Source organism: Mytilus californianus, unplaced genomic scaffold (assembly GCF_021869535.1).
Source record: "Mytilus californianus isolate M0D057914Y unplaced genomic scaffold, xbMytCali1.0.p SCAF_4, whole genome shotgun sequence".
Classification (NCBI taxonomy): Eukaryota; Metazoa; Mollusca; class Bivalvia; order Mytilida; family Mytilidae; genus Mytilus; species Mytilus californianus.
The window spans coordinates 54,667,938-54,691,126 of NW_026262690.1; the positions used below are offsets into that span (position 1 = coordinate 54,667,938).

The 23,189-nt window shown below is 32.4% G+C and overlaps 2 protein-coding genes across 2 annotated transcripts in view; one reads left to right on the top strand and one right to left on the bottom strand.

Annotated features, from left to right (window-relative positions):
* The window catches only part of LOC127738282 (WD repeat-containing protein 81-like), a 42,808-nt gene extending 24,977 nt beyond the window's left edge, over positions 1 to 17,831 (top strand). Inside the window, exons 17-26 of the mRNA XM_052249468.1 lie at positions 3,776 to 3,944; positions 4,192 to 4,262; positions 5,456 to 5,636; positions 6,167 to 6,269; positions 8,809 to 8,939; positions 9,345 to 9,406; positions 13,139 to 13,278; positions 14,146 to 14,245; positions 15,504 to 15,604; positions 16,183 to 17,831. Of these exons, the coding sequence (XP_052105428.1) occupies positions 3,776 to 3,944; positions 4,192 to 4,262; positions 5,456 to 5,636; positions 6,167 to 6,269; positions 8,809 to 8,939; positions 9,345 to 9,406; positions 13,139 to 13,278; positions 14,146 to 14,245; positions 15,504 to 15,604; positions 16,183 to 16,311 (1,187 nt within the window). The 3' untranslated portion in view covers positions 16,312 to 17,831. The remainder of the gene's footprint in view (positions 1 to 3,775; positions 3,945 to 4,191; positions 4,263 to 5,455; positions 5,637 to 6,166; positions 6,270 to 8,808; positions 8,940 to 9,344; positions 9,407 to 13,138; positions 13,279 to 14,145; positions 14,246 to 15,503; positions 15,605 to 16,182) is intronic.
* Positions 1 to 23,189, bottom strand: part of LOC127738286 (mammalian ependymin-related protein 1-like) — a 414,752-nt gene that overhangs the window by 372,392 nt on the left and 19,171 nt on the right. The window lies entirely within an intron of this gene.

Consider the following 23,189-nt stretch of genomic DNA (forward strand, 5'->3'; position numbering starts at 1 on the left):
ATTTTAGCCATGATTATGTATGTCATTTTCTATTTTAAGACTTTTATGATGTATTTAAATGGGTTGTTATGGTTGCAAACTCCATTGGAAATTTGACAATAACTTTAGTATAAGTAAATATAAATCTATGAAATTTAAACACAAGGTTTGAAACCACAAAAGGAAGGTTGGGATTGATTTTGGGGGTTATGGTCCCTACAAAGGGATGGTTAGGATTGGCTTTGGTGGGGGGGGGGGGGGGGGGGGGTTATGGCTCAGTCTGTTTAGGAATTAGGGGCAAAAAAGGTGGGAAAAACAAGGGTTTCCTGGTTAATGGACAATTACTTTAGCTTTGTTTCTTTATGTTGGTACTTTTTGCTATTTGTTTGCTAGTTCTAGTATGAAATATTTTTTAGCTGTTTCTAGAAACATCAAATACTGTGATTTACATACATATAATATTATAATAGTGTATATCAAAGAGTTCAGTGGTAATAAATTTTTATACTCAGAATTGGTTATTCTTTGTTTGGGTTTTTTTTTTTGTATTAGAGTTACCTCCCTTACAAACTTTGTTTGATTTCAACTAAAATGAAATTTTTGGGTTTTTTTTATATGCTGAATCTAACCATGTTGTTAAATTTTAGATATCAGACCATTCTAGGTAAATTAAATGTCCCATTTCAAAATTTTAAGATCTTTGACCACATTTATTTTGTGTCAGAACCCTGTATTATGTCAAAAAATTTGATCACAATCCAAATGCAGACAGTATCAAGCTTGAATATTGTGTCCAAACTTGCCCCAACTGTTCAGGGTTCGACCTCTGCGGTCGTATTAGGCTGCGCTCAGCGAAGCATTTTATTTGTGTTTAACACCACTTTCAGCACTCATAGCTATATTTTGGCAGCCGTTTTTTTGCAAATGAAATCAGAACCCAACAGACTGACAGTTTTGAATTTTTAACTAATGAATGGTGAAGCACATTTTTTTTTTTTTAAGTCTAATGCTCAATCAAATAGATTTTTTTCTGAGTTATTTTGAAAAAATAAATATTGAAGACAGTGGTTTGAGAACACACATTATATTTAACTCCACCATGAATGCTCATTCTAGCTACTCACTGACAAAGAAATCCTGTTTTTATACGACTGCAAAAAAATTTTGAGGTCGTATATTGGTATGACGTTGGCGTCGTCGTCGTCGTCCGAATACACAATGGTTTTCGCACTCTAACTTTAGTTTAAGTGAATGGATCTCTATGAAATTTTACCATAAGGTTCAATACCACAATAGGAAGGTGGGGATTGATTTTGGGGGTTATGGTACCAACAGTTAAGGAATTAGGGGCCAAAAAGGGGCCGAAAATAAGCATTTTTGTAACTTCCAGACATAACTTGTGTGTTAGCATATGGATCTCTTTGACATTGTACCACAAGATTCCATATCACAAAGGGTCAATGCTGGGATTGATTTTGGGGTTAATTGCCTCAAAATTTTAGGAATAAGGGGCCAAAAGGGGGCAAAAAACAAGCATTTTTCTAGTTTCATGACAATAACTTGTGTGTAAGTGTATGGATCTTCCTGAAATTTTACTACAAGGTTCCATTTCACAAAGGGAAAGCTGGAATTGAGTGTTGTGGTAATTGCCCAAAACGTTTAGTAATAAGGGGCCTAAAAAGGGGTTTAAAATAAGCATTTTTTAGTTTCTAGACAATAACTTGTGTTCAAGTGTATGGATCTCTCTAAAATTGTATTACAAGGTACCATACCACAAAGGCAAGGCTGTTATTGAGCTTGGTTTGGGGGGAAAGGGGGGTGGGGGTGATGAATCATAAGGGGGGCGGGGGTCAAAAAAGGGGTAATTTTTTTTTTTCCTTTTTTTTTTGTTTAAAATTTACATTTTAAGTTAGTTATTTTTTATCACGAAGAGAAAGTAGGAATTGAGTTTTGGGGTTAATTGCTCAAACATTTATGAATAAGGGGCCAAATATTGGTCGAAAATAAGGATTTTTTTAGTTTGCAACAAAAACTTGTGTTCAAGTGTATGGATCTCTGTGAAATTGTATTGCAATGTACCATACCACAAATTGAAGGTTGTGATTGAGGTGGGGGATGATGAATCAAAAGGGGGTTGAAAAAATGTGTGGGGGGTAGGATTTTTTTTTTTCCTTTTTTTTTCTTTAAAATTTTCCATTTAAAGATGGTTGTTTCAGATTTATATATGAAAGAAAATAATAATGATACGGTTATATATCATGAGGAATTGAAATTTAAAATTATGTATATTGGAAATTTAGGTTACATTGGAAAGTAATAATTGGCTTTGGAGGGGGGGGGGGGGTGGGGTGGTTATTGCTCTAATGTTTAAGGAATAAGGGGAAAAAAGGTTAAAAAACAAGGGTTTCCATTTTAATAGACAAATAATTGAGTAAAGAACATTATTTAAAAGCAGTGTAAGGTTGGTAATTCAAACTCATTTAAATATCTCATCTACACTGCTTTTAAATTATTGTAAATTGGAAATTTGCCAATAACTTTATTGTTAATAAATGCATAGGAAATTTGCCAACATTTTTAGTGTAATAAACTTCATTGGAAATTTGCCAATATAAAATTTTGCTGATGAAGGTTTTTTGTTTACCTTTAGCCTTGACTATGAAGTCATTTTCTATTTTTATAGCCTTATTATGTAGTTGAATTATTTAATACTTTTATGATGTGTTTAAATGGGGTTTTATCATGTTTATGGTTGCAAATTTATTGTTTTAGTATAATAACTCCATTTAAAATTTGCCAATAAAAAAAATTTTTGTTTATTTTTAGCTATGATTATGATGTCATTTTCTATTTTACTTTTATGGTTGCAAAGAAATTTTTATTTTTAGATATTACTGTTAAATGATGCTGATTAAGGTTTTTGCTATGTTTAGCCATGACTATGATGTCATTTTCTATTTTAATATCTGTTATGATGTATTTAAATGGGCTTTTATGGTTACAAAGGAATTTTATTTTTAGATATTACTATAAAATGTTGCTGATGCTGATTAAGGATTTTGTTTATTTTTAGCCATGACTATGATGTCATTTTCTATTTTAATATCATGATGTAATTTCCATTTTTAGATATTACTGTTAAATGATGCTGATTAAGGGTTTTTTGCTATGTTTAGCCATGACTATGATGTCATTTTCTATTTTAATATCTTTATGATGTATTTAAATGGGCTTTTATGGTTACAAAGGAATTTTATTTTTAGATATTACTTTAAATGTTGCTAATTAAGGATTTTTGTTTATTTTTAGCCATGACTATGATGTCACTTTCTATTTTAATACCTTTATGATGTATTTAAATGGGCTCCCATGTATTTAGATTTTTGATTATTTATACATGTTACCAAATTGGTCCACATTGAACAAAAACGGTCCAAATTTCAACTTTATTACATTACATCAAACATTGAATTCTACATATTCTTTGATATATTGAAATTAACAAACAATATAGTTTATGGAGATTCCACCATAATAGGTAAATTAAATTTTTTCCAGTTCTTACACCACATTCATCCTGTGTCAGAAACCTATGCTGTGTCAAATATTTAATGACAATCCAAAGTCATAGCTGTATCAAGCTTGAATTTTGTGTCCATACTTGCCCCAACTGTTCAGGGTTCGACCTCTGCGGTCGTATCAAGCTGCGCCCCAGCGAAGCATTTTATTAATTTGATATATCAGCTCTTAGATTTTTTTTCATTTTAAAGCATTTGTAATTATTTCAATTTTGCAGAAAGTGAAAACAGTACTCAAGCAGATGAGACCAATGTAGAATTGTTAGGAAATAAAATTAAGTTACAACAGGAAAAAAATCAAGCAGCTTTGAACTTTGAGTTGATGTCTATAGGACCAATACACAGGAATTCCAAAATATTGTCACTGGATCCCGAGCTTACAAAAAGGTATTGACATGTTGAATTACATTGATTGTTTTCTTTAGTGCTCATCAGGAAAATTCAAGTGAAGTAGTTTATTTTCGGGATGCCACTTAGTTAAAAAAAAAATGTCTATGAATGTTTTCAAGAAGAATATTCACAATACTTTTTTCTCATTAAACATGTTTTTTATGAATTTTATTATTCAGACATTGGAATGTAGTGAATATTGTCTGGTCACTTTTCTCACTAAGTATTTTTTATTAACTTGTAGTTCAGACATGGAGAAGTACAGGAGAAGACATTTAAGAGGAAACTGGCTTGCCTACTGGGAACATGAATTAGGTACTGAGATTCTGAGTATTTTGATCTTGATTGAAAAAGCTTTGGCTACTTATAATTTTTTATTGTCCCCCGCGCAACGCGTTCCGGGGAACATAGAAATACCGGGCATCAGTTCGTCTTGTCTTGTTAGCGCTCTCGCGTGTACAATTCTTGCCAGATTTTTATGAAACTTATATCATAGGTTTATATCAGCAATGTCTTGGACGAGTTAAAAAATCAGTCCCGATCAATTATTTTCAAAAGAGTTATGCCCCTTGGAAACATTAATTATATGGAAAATTGCATCATTAGCGCTCTCATGTTTTCAATTTTCGCCAGATTTTTATGAAACTTATATCATAGGTTTATATTAGCAATGTCTTGGACGAGTTCGAAAATCAGTGCCGATCAATTATTTTTAAAAGATTTATGCCCCTTGGAAACATTAGTTATATGGAAAATTGCATCGTTAGCGCTCTCATGTGTTCAATTCTTGCCAGATTTTTATGAAACTTATATCATAGGTTTATATATAAGCATTGTCTTCGACGAGTTCGAAAATCAGTTCCGATCAATTATTTTATGGAAAATTGCATTGTTAGCACTCTCATGTGTACAATTCTTGCCAGAATTTTATGAAACTTAAATCATAGGTTTATATCAGCAATGTCTTTGAAGAGTTCGAAAAATCAGTGCCAATCAATAATTTTTAAAAGAGTTATGCCCCTTGGAAATATTAAATATATGGAAAATTGCGTTATGAGCGCTCTAATGTGTACAATTCTTGCCAGATTTTTATGAAATTTATATCATAGGTATATATATCAGCAATGTCTTTGACGAGTTTAAAAATCAGTGCTGATCAATTATTTTTTATTACATGTTTTAACAACCAAATGCATTTGTTGAAAGCTTATTTTAGACTCTTGTTCTTATATCATTAATATGAACTAAGCATTTATTTTTTTTATAACTGAATTTAGAGTTTATAATATCACAGAGTATAGGAAATCAAAGTGAAACTTGATGATTTAACTTAATCATGAATCTTCTCAGTTTCAAAAAGTTAAATCCTGCCTTTCACTGGAGGATAAAAATTTGGAAAACTATTTGTTAAACTAAGATTGAAAGAGATGAAATACAAGTAATAGCTCACAGACATTGATTGACTCTGGTTTCCTTTGCAAGCTATTCAAAAATTGCTCTCATTTTAGGTTTAAGTGAAAGAGAGACCCTTTTCAACTTTAAACAGATAAAACTTCAAACATTTGAAGGTCACAATGGCAGCATAAAAACTTTGACAACCCTTGACAATGAAAATTCGTTTATTAGTTCCAGTAAAGACAGAACTGTTAAATTGTGGTCAGTCAAAAGCTGTGGTGATGGATCAGCAAAGTAAGTATGACCAATGTCTGAAATGTCTTCTATCTGATCAATGACAAGCATTTCATAAATTATTCTACACAAATAAATAGATATGCAAGTTTTAGGAGAAAATTATAACATTTGATATTTTGATAAATAATATGATTTTCACACAGATGTGCAATCTTATCTATATGTGCAATCTCTTTGCTTTACATACCTTATAATTCAAATTATCTGATTAACCTCTGGAAATTCAGTTTATTTACATGAAATGCACTGGATACATAATGCTTATGCATAATGAGGATTCATTTTTATACTTGGGATATTACCTTTTTCATAGATTTAGTTGGTCAAAGCAAACTACAAATTTAAGAATTCCAAGAACAATAATCACAACACACATATTTTACTTGTATATATTCATGTATATAGAACAACCTTATTTCATTGTTGATTGTTTGTTTACTATATATATTCTGATTTGTTTATTGTAATTTGCTGTAGACATTTGGAAAATTTGGAGAATAAATCTCTTGGACTTGATTTTTTTTAAGGATCAGATGCCACTGGACTTACAGAGAGCACAAGAAGTCTATATATTCTATTGTTTTTCTTGAATCAGTCAGACTGGTGGCATCTTGTGATAGTTCAGTACATGTAAGTAGATACTTCAGAAAACAAAAAGCAGTAGAAAAAAAAATCACTTCCATATCACATGATGCTGAATGATTTAGTTTTTTTTAGATTTTTTAAAGTCATAATATGTGAAGATGTGAAAATTTATTTCATTATATCTGTTCCATTTATGAGATGAAAAATTAATGTTTGATGCTGATTAACACATGCATCACATGTTCTGTTTTCAGAAAAAAACACAATGCTAGGATAAGGTATATTATATTGAAGCATTGTAGCATGTCTTTATAAATGAAAGTTAAGGCCACATCAGCACAAAAGAAATTATTTATTGCAAGCAAAATGAAAAAGAGATATTATTTAAACATTACACATAACAACTCACTTCATCTTTAATAAAATCTGTTGTTTGCAAATGAGGATGCTCAAACATAGTTTTGGGGACTGATATGTTGTGAAATAGTTCAAAAGACACAACTACAGATCCTAACACTTAATTGTGTAAACAAACAGTGACTAAGATTGACCATGTTCTTGAATTAAGATTGGTAGATGTCCTTGTTTCAGGATTAATTCTTCTGTTTAATACCGATTTCTGTATGTGCATGACACATGATTTGGAAATAAACTTCATTAAAATTGAGAATGGAAATGGGGAATTAGTTACTTAACTCGCATTTTTGATAAATGTCACCAGGTCTCGAACTTCCATTATATTTCGATTTTGCGGTTGTCTATCCCACTGAAACTTGTCATCCCATTAATCTACATTGAATTATCTACACAATGGTGTATAACACACCTATTTCTATTGTCGGAATCATTAGTAATAGGCCTTCCAAGTATGTCAAGCGTCATTAATTCGTCTTCTCACAGCCCTTTGGAAATATAAATCTTGCAGTGAATGATTAATTATAAAAAGTATTTCCCAAAAACCTGTTAGTTTTTCTCTGAATAGAAATTTTCATCCAGGTAGTAAATTTGTAAAAGATTCCATGAAAAGAATTCTAATAAGTGTTATTTGAGGTATGTCTAATGAGTTAAGAGTTTCTATTTTTAGACTCAAATTTTCTCATTCCATCAATGTCATTCAGAGTCTCTCTGGACTTTACATATAAAATTGAGATAACTCAAAAAAACATTTATTTTTAACAATAAGATTTGACCAATCGGAAACCGAGATATCTATAAGAGAGGGAAAGATACCAAAGGGACAATTATAATTAACCATTTACTGCGAGATTGATATTTCCAAAGGGCTGTGAGAAGACGAATAATTACAGTTGACATAATTGGGAGGCCTGATACGAATGATTCAGACAACAAAGGTAGGCGTGTCATACACTGTTGTGTAGATAAATCAATGTAGATTTACGGCATTACAAGTTTAAGTGGGTTGGACAACCGCAAAATCAAAAATATAACGGAAGTTCACGATCAGGTGACATTTCTCAAAAATGCGAGTTAAGTACCTTGTGTTATATTAAGGTATTTACGAGAAAAAAAATTCAGAGACAAGTGCCTGTGGTTGAAACCTTCTAGAATTATATATGATTCATGGACTGAAATTTATGTTAGAATGTATATTTAAAACATCCCTGTTCCAAAGTACTGGTTACTGTAAAGCTGTGTGAGGATTCGACCCTCTTCTTATTATCATCCTTGTTCCATAGTAAGGGTTATATGTGCAAATTGTGAGGATTAAACCCTTATTACCATGGTCAGATGAAAAACAAAATAAAACAATATACCTTCAAAATTTATACAGATGAATCAACTACTGTGACTTGACTGTAAGTGTTGCTCTCCACCTATTGCAACTTATTCAAAATTCTGACCAAATTGCAATTTGTTTTATAAAACCAAACTAGTAATTTTGAATTGCTATAAAAATGTTCAAACTAAGCTTTCATACAATTCTTCTTTCGAAAAGTCTTCTATATTCATAAGAATCAGATATCATTTGAATGAAAACATTTTATATTCAGTAAAATATATGTGAAATTACAATACATTGTTAATAAGTTTCCATGGGAGATAACCTAAAACATTATTCTTTTGAATATAGAAGACTTTTCGAAAGAAAAATTGATTATCTCCCATGGAAACTTCCTTAACAACGTATTGTTTGAACATTTTTATAGCAGTTAAAAATTACTAGCTATCACCTTTAGCATGACAATAACAATAAAATTTCTATACAAACTGTTAGACTGATTTTCCATAATAACATTGAAGTGGAATTAAAGTCTAATAGGATTGTAAGTATTCTTTATTTTATCACCTTGCACTTTCACGATTTGACTGTGGTTTTCTACAGCAGTTTGCTCAAATTTCTGACCAGTTGAACAGTTTGGTTTTATAAAACAAATTGCAATTTGGTCAGAATTTTGAATAAATTGCAATAGGTGGAGAGCAACACTAACAGTCAAGTCACAGTAACACAACATAAGAAAACACAATTTGTATATACAGGTACTGAAAGAATATATCTAGCAACATCAAAGATTTTTTTGTATCAAGATTTTAAAACATTTTTTAAATTTTTTATTTCATTTAGATTTGGGACCCATTCACACAGGATATAGTAAGAAATCTAGATTCTAACAGATATAGTCCTGTTACTGCTATGGCTTCTCTCCCAGCTCCTTCAACTATGGTGTTAACTGCTAATACTGATTCTCAACTCAGGTAGGGTACATTTCTGGTTCTTTTTGCTTTAGGCTCTGTATTGGTAACTGTTTCAGGGTATGTGAATTGTCTATTTGCTTTACATTGAATATATTAATTTTTTTGAGAAAGAGGTATAACAATATGTATTTGTTGTAAATGTGAAATATATGAACTTTTGTAATTAATTCAATGACCTAACACAACATTCTATACAGTGTTGGTAGCTGTATCATTAATATTTATTGCGTGAAGTTTGCTACACAATATATTTAATGAAAGTTGTGAAAAATTTTTGAAATAACATCTGTAATGAAGACAAAAATTAATAGGCTTGAACAGATTTGAATCTTTTCAGTTATCAAAAAATCACCATGAGAGATGCATGCATTCTGAGTTTTTAATACACAATGTTCTATTTTTCAGGTTTTTAGATCTCAGGACAGTTGGATATGCACATGAATACAGATGTTCTACTGCATCAGCAGGTATAAGTGCACTTTAATTGTACAGACATTATATTATATCCCAACATCATGTGAAAATTGTTTTAGTCAATAACTGTTTTTAAAAATAGCATTTTCTCTAAATCTAGTCCTGTATTATTTGACATTCCAGTGACTAGTTGACATCAGTTCCTCGTATATTTCAATGGTGATGAGTTTATTTCCACGATGAAGGCTGTGTGAAAAGCTATTTTTATAGCTATAAATATGTTACCATCATAAATTCTGAGTATACCCCAACTGCGTCATAAGGTCAGATGGAATATCCCCGACTAAAAATAAACGTACTATCACTGGTCAGGACATATACCCCTGTGTACCCATATTCTCCCATTCAATTTCCATCTGCGACATTGGTCACACGTGTATTTACTATTACAGATTTAACAGAGAAGAATTTTGTTATTGGAAAGTTTTTGAATTGCTTAATTGCTTTTCAAATTTATATTGTGTATTATTGGAAATTATTCCCTTGTTTAGTATTAATTTCTAGACAAATTATTTTTTTGACTAAATTTAATTATGGACTTTAATTTGAATAGTCCTTTCGTCACTATTCCTGGTTCGGACTATCTCCTGGATGGGTCTCTACCTCAGGGTTCTGATTCTGCACCATCCTTAGATGGTTTTCAGAAGTTACTTTTGGACTTTGGTGAGTCTTTCAAGGCTGAGTTTAGTACTCTATCCAGTCGTATGTCTCTACTGGAGAATAGAGTTTCTTCTCATCAACCTTCTCCAGCTAAGTCTGTAGAATATGATGAGAGGGAGGATGATGAGCTTTCTGTTTCCCCTGGGAGTCAAGAAAGGGCTTTCCTCACTGATGAGGATGATGATAGTTCTTCTCCTCCCAAGGTATCAAAGACTGCGGGTCACCTCAATATTCTAGCCGACACTCTATCCAGATCCCTTGCTCCAGTAAACACGGAGTGGGAACTACTTCGAGTAGTTTTCAAAGCTGTGACGCTTCATTGGGGGTCACCTCAGATAGATCTGTTTGCGACCAATCTCAATCACAAACTTCCCACATTTGTGTCTCCGGTTCCAGATCCAAAATCTTTTGCGGTAGACACAATGAGCCTATCTTGGAAAGGAATGTTCGGGTACGCCTTCCCTCCTTTCAGGTTTCTCTCCCCAGTACTTCAGAAAATAGCAGGGGAGAATTGCAAGATCATAGTTATTGCTCCAGCATGGCCCAAACAGTCTTGTTTCCAGACCTTCTGCGCCTATCATGTGCTTGTTCTCTAGTTCTTTCTCTGAGACCAGACCTTCTGTCTCAAATCAAGGGCAAGGTTCTTTATCAAAATCCAGAAAAACTTCATCTACATGCCTGGCTTCTCTCAGGGTTAGCCTCAGAAAGAGAGGTTTTTCTGAAGGAGCAACCAAGCATCTCACAAAGTCTGTCAGAGACTCCACTAGCCTTGTCTATGATGCAAAATGGTCAATCTTCTCAGATTGGTGTAGTGAGCGGGAAATTGATCCTTTCCAAGTCACTGTACAACAATTAGCAGACTTTCTAGTTTTTCTTTTTGAATCCAAAGGTTTATGTCCCTCTACTATTAAGGGATATATATCAGCAATTTCAAGAACTATTCATATTTCTGGTGGTCCAGATTTTGGAAACAATGAGCATATCTCTCTTTTGGTTTGTAGTTTTAGTCTTGCAAGACCAAGACAAAAAACTTTAGTTCCTAAGTGGGACCTTGGACTAGTTTTATCCCTTTTAAAACTTTCTCCTTTTGAACCAGCAGAAAAATAGATTTAAGGTTTCTTTCCTATAAATGCTGTTTTGTTGTAGCTTTGGCTTCTGGACGGAGAAGGAGTGAAATCCATGCCTTCTCTATTTCTGATGCTTGCCTTCGATTTAACAGGGATAAATCTTCTGTTACTCTTTTAACTGATCCTGCTTTTTTGGCAAAGAATCAGATTCCAGATAAGGGTGCAGAACCAGTCGTGATTCCTGCACTCCCTACCAAGGGTCCGGAAACGGTCATATATGCCAGACATGACCGATTTGGAAACTGAAAAGACCGAAATGATTTATTAGGATTTAGGTCTTTTTTTTTTTTTTTTACAGAAATAATTTTGGTCATTTCATTGAGATCAGGGTTTTATCGGTCGCCATTTTGAACTTATTTTTGTTTTCAGGTCATCAAGAAAAATAGATTTGTTTGAGACAAAATAAAAATTTTATTGATTTGTGTTAGTGATTTAATAATATTTATCATTAGTCTGTTGTTTATTCTATAATGTAAGTAAAAACAATGTACAGGACTCTGTCGAGTCACAGCGTGGGGTAAGTCTGGGTTCAAGCCACTAGATTTGTTTACATAGTAAGGATAGTAATCAATGTCCAGGAAGTTTGAATTCGGCTTGGGTGTCGTTATTGTCTTGATTAAAGCCATAAAGGCCATGTACACAAATCTCACCTGTAAACACCTGTTAAGCAATAAAAACAATATGGCAATTTGAACAATACAAACGATATCTTGTACATGCAATAAGAAGCTCAACACAGTTTATTAATTGGTTTACATAACTTTATTTCAAAATGATGAAACATGCCGTATTTTATTCCTCTTTTAATTTATGCAAATTTAAAGGGTTATGCATACGACCTCAGTGATGCAATACTCAACAACAAAACGTCTCCTCGTGTAGTTTCTAACTCAGAGACATCACTGTTACTGTTAGATCAAGGTACAGTTACACTTGTTTGACCCAATACTTCACAAAAAAGGACTTTACTTGTCCATGTGCAAGACTTGTCACCCTCAGAAAAATGCATTATTGTGCATCACGATATTATTACATCACAAAAAAAAAATGACCGAAATGACTTGGGAAAATTTCCGGATCCTTGCTCCCTACCGATTCTATTTCTGTACTTTTATGTCCAGTAAGAATCCTTTCTATCTATCTGGATAGAACGAAGAGTTTACGTTCTGTTTCTAATTCAATATTCTTTATTCCTATTAAAAAAGGAATCTCAGATCTTTCTGTTAAAACTATTTTCACTTGGATATGCAAATGCATATCTTTAGCTTATGGTTCTTCTAAAGCAGAACTTTTGGATAGTTTTAATGTTAAAGCTCATGATGTTAGGGGTATCTCTACATCCTGGGCTCTGTTTAACAGTGCATCTTTAGAAGAGGTACTGTCTGCAGGTTTCTGGAGAAATGAGAACTCTTTTATATCTCATTACCTCCAATCTATGGCTACTTTTGCTGAGAGTTTATACTCTCTTGGACCTATAGTTTCAGCACAAAGATTGAACTTTCCTCCTGTTTCTTCTGTTACAGGGGATTCAGCTTTACATTAGATTCTGTTACTCAGAATTTATGATGGTAGAATATTTATAGCTATAAAATAATCAAATTTTAAAGTAAATTTGGATTTTATTAGATAAATACTTACCATTATAAATAAAAGGTCCCGCTCGCCTCCCCTTCATCCCCTTTCCTTACGTTTCTGTCTTGAGGAAATTGAATGGAAGAATATGGGTACACAGGGGTATATGTCCGGACCAGTGATAGTACGTTTACTTTTAGTCGGGGATATTTCATCTGACCTTATGACGCAGTTGGGGTATACTCAGAATTTATGATGGTAAGTATTTATCTAATAAAATCCAAATTTACTTTAAAATTTGATTAATTTGGAAAGCACTTATCTAATTATTATGCAGACATAAATGTAATTTGTTTTTATTTTCAGGCTTAATTCGATGTATAGCTGTTAGTCCAGACAGTCAATGGGTAGCAATAGGATTTTCTTCAGGGATCATGTCATTGTTAAATCTAACGACTGGTATTATGTTAGGAACTTGGAAGGCTCATGAAGGGGAGATTATTCAGGTAATTCTGAAAAAAATGTGGCATAGTGATTATGTTTTATTATCTCAAATACTGTAAGATTTCTTTTATCTGCTGGTGCCAACCTTAATGGTAAAAGATATGGTTCATTAGTTTTTTTTTACAGTTCTAGTTAACCAAACAATATTTTAAAAAAGGTATTCATTGAATGTTAATGCATACACAACAAGATAAAAAATGAAGTCTGACAATAATGAAAAACCCAAAACAACAATATACTTACTTATTAATTATATACATTTGGATATTTGATCATTCTCTGGTTACAAAGTTAGGGAGGAAGGACACAGTAATAGTACTGTTCTTCAAGGAGATGTCTGTTAGTATCCAAACTCTTATTTAACACATAAGACGCCAAAAGGCTTATCAAACAAATAATCAACATGCAAAGACCTGAGACCACATATTTTATCAAAGGTCAATTTTAAAAGTATAAACCTTAAAAACCCATTTAGATGCATGAATACCAGACATTACAGGAAAATAATGGTTCTGAAGAAAAGTGTTTACAACATTTATACACTATAATAATATGATTTTATATAGTCTAAATAGATTTGTCTTCCCATTTCCTATACCGATACTGTTAATTCAGAAATTATTGTGAGGTTTTTATTAATGCGAATAATGCGACTAGGTGAGTATCGCAATAATAAGAACTCGCATTCTGATATCTGATACATATATCCTAATGTAGATTTCCCTGAAATCGCAATAATTAATCATGCATTTTTGTCAATTCTTCAAAAATCGCTATAATAAATGCACGCAATATATTCTGAATTTACAGTATGTGATCATTATCCTACTTGTGACTACATTATTTTGAGATACCTTTGTACATTTTAGATGAAAGCCTACAGTAATAATAAGTTTATATCATGTTCCTATGACCAGACAGTCAAAGTTTGGAATGCTGATGACATCAAAGATGTTTTAATACTCAAAGGTATATTATATCAAATATGAAGATTCATTTGTGATGCCTGTTCCAATTCAATTATGAAATTTGTGATTGTCATTAAAAGATGATTTTAATCTTTTTATACGACCGCAAAAAATTTTTTGGGATCGTATAATGGTATGATGTCGTCTGCGTCGTCGTCCGAAGACACATTGGTTTCCTGACAATAAGTTTAGTTTATGTGAATGGATCTATATGAAATTTTTTAAGAAGGTTTTATACCACAAAAGGAAGGTTGGGATTGATTTTGGGGATGATGGTCCCAACTGTTTAGGAATTAGGGGCCCAAAACAAGCATTTTTCTAGTTTCAGGATAATAACTTGTGTACAAGTATTTCAATTGCTCTGAAATTGTACCACAATGTTTAAAACCACAAGTAGAAGGTTGGGATTCATTTTCAGGGTTATGGGGCCAACAGATTAGGAATTAAGGGACAAAAAGGGGAAAAAAACAAGCATTTTTCTAGTTTCCAGACAATAACTTGTGTGTAAGTGTATGGATCTCTCTGACATTGTACCACAAGGTTCCATGTAACAAATGGAAGGCTGTGATTGAGTTTGGGGTTAATTGCCACAAACATGTAGGAATTAGGGGCCAAAAAAGGGCCAAAAACAAGCATTTTTCTAGTTTCCAGACAATAACTTGTGTTTAAGTGTTTTGATCTCTCTGAAATTGTACTACAATGTTCCATACTACGAAAGGAAAGGCTGGGATTGAGTTTTGGGGTTATTGCTCCAAGGGGGGTTTCAAAAAATTGGGGGGGGGGATTTTTTTTCCAATTTTTTTAAGGGATTCATATTTTTTTTTCAAAATTTTTCAAGAAGAAATCTTCAATCGACAGTATTGCGCAATATATTTGTAAGATCTTTGACCACATTTATTTTTCGTCAGAAACCTATATTATGTCAAAAATTTGATCACAATCCAAATTCAGACAGTATCAAGCTTGAATATTGTGTCCAAATTTGCCCAAACTGTTCAGGGTTCGACATCTGCGGTCATATCAGGCTGCGCTCAGCGAAGCATTTTATTCAAACTGGTTGTGACAGAGCCTTGTTGATAGAAAGGGACATTGTATATTTTGTACTAAGAATAGAACAGCTGTGATTTTGAACATTCTTCATCTTATGAACATTCTAATTCTAAAGTTTTTATATGTTTTCCTGGGTCATGATAGAATCATTTGAACAGATTTATAAATATAGATGATTTGAAATACCATATCATAATTCTTTTTTTTAGGTCACACAGAACCTGTGCATTGTATTTCTCTGTACAAAAATCAGGTTTTGACTGCCACTACTGGTAACAAGATAGGGGTACATTCCACTGCTGATGAACAGGTATGTTACTATGATGACAATAAACTTTATATTATATAGGTGATGAATAGTATACATATATAAGTGTGCTAACATGATTTAGACATTTTTCTAGGACTTGAGAGTGGGGGTAATTTTTTTTTCAAATTCATACCAAAAGTCATGATATAAATGAACCTATGTCAGCAGTTTTACTGTCTGAAATACTTGAAATGACGTTACTGTTCTTGTAAAAACGTTTGAATTGTGACATGCAACAAGTTAAAATTGAAATAATTTTATAGACTTAAAACTGTAATTCCTCAGGATTTGATCAAGTATGTAAAGCATATGTTCGACTTGTTAAAAATTGATAGATGGTGTAGCATGGGATTTTATCCTGGTGGAAGTTCCTCCATGGTAAAGTTTCCATGGATTCATTACCTGAAATTGTAAACTTCTTGAATATAAATTTCATGAAATTATGCAAACACATTAGAATTGACAGAATGCGCTTTATTAATAACTAGATTGTGTAAAGCTAAACTTTTAATGACAAATAATCCCACACTATTGTATCTTTTCCAATCGAAAGTAACATCTTGAACTTTATATTATAGGCTATGTTTACATCAGAGAAGATGAGATCAGATACATTTAAAGGTGTATTAACCAGTATGGCTCTACTACCGTTGAACAGAATGTTATTACTAGGAGCTGACAATGGATCAATAAGATTATTTTGCTAGAATTTAACTATCAAGACATGACGACTATTCAGTAATTCATTATTCAGCCAGATAAGAATGTATTTTGAACCATGACAACTTTATGATTTTGTCTATCTGGACATCTCATGTACCTGTCAGAAGTTAATTGTTATGTCAGATACTGATGCAACTTAATTAATCAGATAAATCTTGCTTGTTATATATCTAAGGACACATTTACTTTTATTTGCCACAAATGTCAAATGCTCAAAAGTATTATTTGCAAAATTTAAAGTGACATACTTGATTTGTTTTTGTTATGCTATTATTTATTATTTTTATCTATTTATACCTAATTTGAATATCATTTTCATCAAGCCAGTGCAATATAAGAAAATTTTGTTTTGAGGATTGTTCAAATGTCCAAGTTATTTTTGTTGTTTTGACCACCATGCCAATAGATTAGTCAAATTATAAAGTTTTGATTTCAGTACAATATTGTTTTAGCAGTATTTACTCCATTTCTCTGAATTTCGGTGCAGAAAAATATAAGTTAATTTATTGCTTTCTGTTAATTTTACCCAATCCGAATCACAAAGGCAAAATCTTATAAGAACTGCTTACACAAATGTTTATACTATAGATCATTGTAAATAGATTACTATTACTTAATTACAGTTGACTATGCATAGATATTGAGGATTTGTAGAGAAAATTATAATATTTGTATGTATCGAACATTTCAACTTTAAATCAATTTCCAATGCTAAACTCAATTTCTCTGCACAAAATGTTTATTCATTTTTCAAAGCCAAATATTTTGCCTCACTAGTTTACTGTTTTAGGCATGCTCAGTTGGTTTTGTACCAAATATCAAACATGGAGAAATGATTTTTCTTTTCAATATACAAACAATCAGGTACTTACATTGTAAGCACTCTCAACCCTTAATTTCTTGCTGAATTTAAAAAAAACTTATTTCAGAGGTTTATATCAGCAAGGTCTTGGATGACTATGATAATCAACTCTTTCAACTATTTTTACAGTAGTTATGCCCTTTAAAATAGAAATTATATGGAAAATTGCATTGTAAGCCATTTTGTGCCACATTTGGTGTAGGATATTAATGAAAAAGATTAAAAGAACAAAAAAGATATTTATTGGAGTTATTGCCCTTGGACAGATCAAATATATGCATCTGTAGGGGGACATTCAAATGCTGTTCTTTTATTATTTTAAAGTTGTTTTAAATATCATTCAGCATATATTTATATCTTTATTGTTAAAAATAAGTCATGACAGTTTGCTTATAGATTTACTTTATGAAAGATGTGTATTTCTTCCATATTTATTTTATACAATTTTCTACAAATTTCATTCCACTCTATTTCATGACTCAACTCTTCACTTTTGAATGTCAATACTACCTTCACGTAGTCACTATTCTTTAAGTTAAATATTGCTGAATCAGCAATAATTTGTTCTGTTTTTGTACTTTTGTTTACTAAATGTTATTGATTTATAATGATGAATTTTTATAAATAAACATCTAATGTTCAGCTTTTATTTTGATTTTTTTTTACGACCGCAAAAAATTTTGCGGTCATATATTGTTATGACGTTGGCGTCGTCAGCGTTGTCCGAAGACACATTGGTTTTCGCACTATAACTTTAGTTTAAGTGAATGGATCTCAATGAAATTTTACCATAAGGTTCAATACCACAAAAGGAAGGTTGGGATTGATTTTGGGGGTTATGGTACCAACAGTTAAGGAAAAAGGGGCCAAAAATAAGCATTTTTGTAACTTCCAGACATAACTTGTGTTCAAGTGTATGGATCTCTCTGACGTTGTACCACAAGGTTCCATATCACAAAGGGAATGCTGGGATTGATTTTGGGGGTATTTGCCTCAAAATTTTAGGAATTAGGGGCAAAAAAAGGGGCAAAAAACAAGGATTTTTCTAGGTCCATGACAATAACTTGTGTGTAAGTGTATGGATCTTTCTGAAATTATACTACAAGGTTCCATATCACAAAGGGAAAGCTGGAATTGAGTTTGGGGGTAATTGCCCAAAACGTTTAGGAATAAGGGGCCAAAAATAAGCATTTTTCTAGTTTTCAGACAATAACTTGTGTTCAAGTGTATGGATCTCTCTGAAATTGTACTGCAAGGTACCATACCACAAAGGGAAGGCTGGGATTGAGTTAGGGGGTGATGAATCATAAGGGGGTTCAAAAAATTTGGGGGAGGGATTTTTTTTTCCTTTTTTTCCTTTTTTTTTCTTTAAAATTTTCCATTTTAAATTGGTTATTTCTGATTTATATATAAAAGCAAATAATAATGATATGGTTTGAATTGGTAAATTAAAATTTTTTAAGTTCTTAGACCACATTCATTCTGTGTCAGAAACCTATGCTGTGTCAAATATTTAATCACAATCCAAATTCAGTGCTGTATCAAGTTTGAATGTTGTGTCCATACTTGCCCCAACTGTTCGGGGTTCGACCTCAGCGGTTGTATCAAGCTGCGCCCAGCGGAGCATTTTATAAACAATGCAAATATTTTCCCTGCCAACAAATGTAATTTAACTTGTCTGTACAGTTTATACAGCATATATACAGACAAACAACTTCTTTATTGCCATTTTGGTAGAACTAAAGGCAGTATTTTCCAAAGGCCTTAAACATAGGTATACACAAGTATTGAAAGAAGATAAAAAAAACAAAAACACTTTTAAAAGTGCTTATATTCAATAAATACAGTGAAAAGATGCAGAGATCTACATGTTATTTCAATAGGACACAAAGCAAGTGTTTATGTGCAATAACCATTTTTCATATAACTAATTTAAGTAGATAAGGATTGATTATAAGCAGATTTTAACCAGAGGACTATCATGTTTTGAATGGTTCAATTTTTTTGTTGGGGTTTGGAGTTGTTGATAAATGAATGGATCTTCAGCAGACATCACCCAAATAAATTTGAATTGCTATCTAAGAGGATATTTTTTATGCCCCGGCCATAGCAGAGGGGGTATTAACTGTTACCCTTGCTGTCCGTCCCGTTCGTCTGTCCGTCTGCCCCCAAAATTGGTTTCCAATCTCTAACTTTAGTTTGCCACAACCAAATGTTATAAAACTTATACACAATGCTTATAACCACAAAACACAGATCAAGTTCTAAATTGGGTGGCGTCACCTTTTTGCTGAATTTTTCATTCTGATCTCTAACAAGTTTGCCTCAACCAATTTGTCCAAATGTTATAAATCTTATACACAATGCTAATAATCACAAAACGGTCTTAACTACTTGAATCCTGCATCTGTATGTGGAAGTGCATATTTACAAGTGGGGGCATCTGTGGCCCATAGACACATTCTCCATTTATTTTCAATTTTGTTTAGAATGTGATATCTTTTCTTATTTGTATTGGGACATTCTGAAAGGAAGTGAATCTTATCCTCCACATTCTTTGATGGGCTGGTATTATTATTTACACAGTGCTACTGACGTTATACAATATATACAGGGTCAGTAAATGGGACAAGAGCGAGCAAAGCTTGAGCCCCACATGGAATTTACTGACTCCAGACATATAAGTTGCAGTAAATGGGTTATGTCAGATTTTGGTAAAATTTTGCATACAATTTTGGCTTGTTGAACTATAACTAGAAATTGGAAAAAATAATGCATTTATCTCTTTTTTCATCTGAAATATTACTGATTGAATTCTTCCAAACTTGATGAACATTCGTATAGAAAGCACATAAAATCGGCAAAAAACGTTCTTAAATTTGTCTAAATTCATCAAATCTCCAATTTTTAAATCCAAAGATTTTCTTAATAAAACTACTGTTGTTGATGCATCCATTCCCGTTTTAATTATGTTAAATAACAATTATGTAGAGCTGAGCAGAGTCATACAAATATTGGAAAGACCAATAAATTCATTCATAAAAGCAAGGACCATCTTACAACAACCCTCTAAGTGAATGCTCAATTTTACTCATTTTGATAGTTTCAGATAAGTGATTTAAAGAGTTCTTCAAATGCTTTATCTCAAAAACAATCATGAGGATCTATCTTTATTCTTCCATTAATTTTATGTGTTTTACTTGCTGTTGAAACAGATGTGTTATGGTTTTTGCTCTTTCACTGACTTACAGTTGCTGTCATCTAGGTCATTTGGTCTCTGGTGGATAGTTGTCTCATTTCGCAATTGATTATTATACGTGGACCTACAAAATTGGGTTTTATGAAATAAAAACATAGAGAAGTTAATATAAAAACTAAAATTTCCGAATAAATGCAGCACTGTTGATATCAAAGTCTGTTAACTGAGGTATACTTTTACAATTATTATTTTTACCGTAAAGAAAAAAATGGCTTTATAGTTAGACATTTTAAATTCAGTAAAATCCACTCTTGTGTTTTTGTTAGATGTGTTTCTATTTGTATCCATCTGATGAGTTAAGCCTTTTTCAACTGAATTTTATAGTTTGTTCTTATGTTCTACTGTTACACCTCTGTCCAAAATTAGGGGGAGGGTTGGAGCCTTCAAACTAGTGTAACCCCGCCACATTCTGTATGTGCGTCCCAAGTCAGCCTGTAATTCAGTGGTTATTGTTTGTTGCTGTGTATCACATTTGTTTTTTGTTCATTATTTTGTACAAATATAAGGCCGTAAGTTTTATCATTTGAATTGTTTTACATTTAAATTCGTGTAGTAGCTTTATGACATCAAAAGGATGGCGAAGTCCTCAGAGAATCAGATAAACTATATACAAAACTTCATTAACACACACCTTGGACTATTATACTTACTAGTTTTATAGTCCCAGCACACACCCAACCAAGAAATCAGTCAAAAAGTTAAGTTTCCAAAATCTCTTCAGATTTCAAGCTCAAGATAAAGTGCGGCGTGTGTATTCATTTAACAATAGTCAAGAAAAAAACTGATGAATTCGCTACTTCGCAATTAAACAGATTTTAGCTGCATTCCAAACAAAGCCGTCATGTTTTTCTCAGACAAGATGAGTTATAAAATACAAAATTAACATTAAGATTCGGATTGTAAGAGTTGGTAGGCAACTAGTTGGTAAAAGTACGAGTTGGTTGGGTATGAGCTGGCGAAAGTATGAGTTGTCGTGTACCCCAACAACCTACTCTTTGCATACTAGCTTCGGGACATAGAATCATATCAATTAAATAAAATAAGGTAAAAATCTCTCGCCGCGGCATTTCTCATGTGCGCTGGTAACGATGCGGCATTAATTCCATTCAATCTGAATTAAATATCCAAGGGCGCAAACATAAATTTTAGCCGAGCGGAGCGATGCGAAAATTTTTTTGAGGTGAAATTATCAAAATGTTCTTTATTAAGCTAAGGACAACCCATGCTTTTCAAATTTTAAGGGGGGCGCACGCCCGTCACGCCCCCGCCTGAATCCGCCCCTGATATCCAGTCATGGCAAGGTTACGTTACCATAACAATATTTCTTTCGTGCCTCAAAAAAAGGTCGAAATTGAATGCTGCTCATCTTACATTTCTGATTATATCTTGTGCGTTTTAGTCGTGCACTCCTTTTTTAATGTGCATCTATACTTGCATACTTATGGTATTTAAGAGTTAGCTTTCGCAGTCATATCTCAGAAAATCATTCCCTGCTTTATTTATAATGATGCATAAGATTTCCAAAAGCATTGTCTAAGACTAATTTAACAACAAATGTGCATAAACATTTTCAAGTTTCAATGATGTATGTGAAGGCCTGTTGACAATCAGTCCACCATGTAGTCAGTGCTTCTGTATTGGCATGATTCAAATGGTACCTTTTTGTCTGTAAATCGTTTTATATGTTTTACATTTTGTGGTTTCTCCATCGTTTTATATGTTTAACGTTTTGTGGCTTCTCCATCGTTTTATATGTTTTACATTTTTTGGTTTCTCCATCGGTTTATATGTTTTACATTTTGTGGTTTCTCCATCGTTTTATATGTTTTACATTTTGTGGTTTCTCCATCGTTTTATGTTTAACATTTTGTGGTTTCTCCAATGTTTTATGTTTAACATTTGTGGTTTCTCCATCGTTTTATATGTTTTATATGTTTTACATTTTGTGGTTTCTCCATCGTTTTATGTTTAATATTTTGTGGTTTCTCCAACGTTTTATGTGTTTAACATTTTGTGGTTTCTCCATCGTTTTATATGTTTAACATTTTGTGGTTTCTCCAACGTTTTATGTGTTTGACATTTTGTGGTTTCTCTATCGTTTTATCTTTAATATTTTGTGGTTTCTCCAACGTTTTATGTGTTTAACATTTTGTGGTTTCTCCATCGCTTTATATGTTTAACATTTTGTGGTTTCTCCAACGTTTTATGTGTTTGACATTTTGTGGTTTCTCTATCGTTTTATGTTTAATATTTTGTGGTTTCTCCAACGTTTTATGTGTTTAACATTTTGTGGTTTCTCCATCGTTTTATATGTTTAACATTTTGTGGTTTCTCCATCGGTTTATATGTTTTACATTTTGTGGTTTCTCCATCGTTTTATGTTTAACATTTAATGGCTTCTTCATCGTTTTATATGTTGAACATTTTGTAGTTTCACCGCTTCTCCGTCGGTTTATGTTTAACATTTTGTAGTTTTCTCCAACGTTTTATATGTTTTACATTTTGTGGTTTCTCCATCGTTTTATATATTTAACATTTTGTGGTTTCTCCATCGTTTGATATGTTTTACATTTTGTGGTTTTCTCCATCGTTTTATATGATTAACATTTTGTGGTTTCTCCATCGATTTATATGTTTTACATTTTGTGGTTTCTCCATCGTTTTATATGATTAACATTTTGTGGTTTCTCAATCGTTTTATATGTTTGGCAATTCAAACTTTTGGGTTCAAGCATACCTAA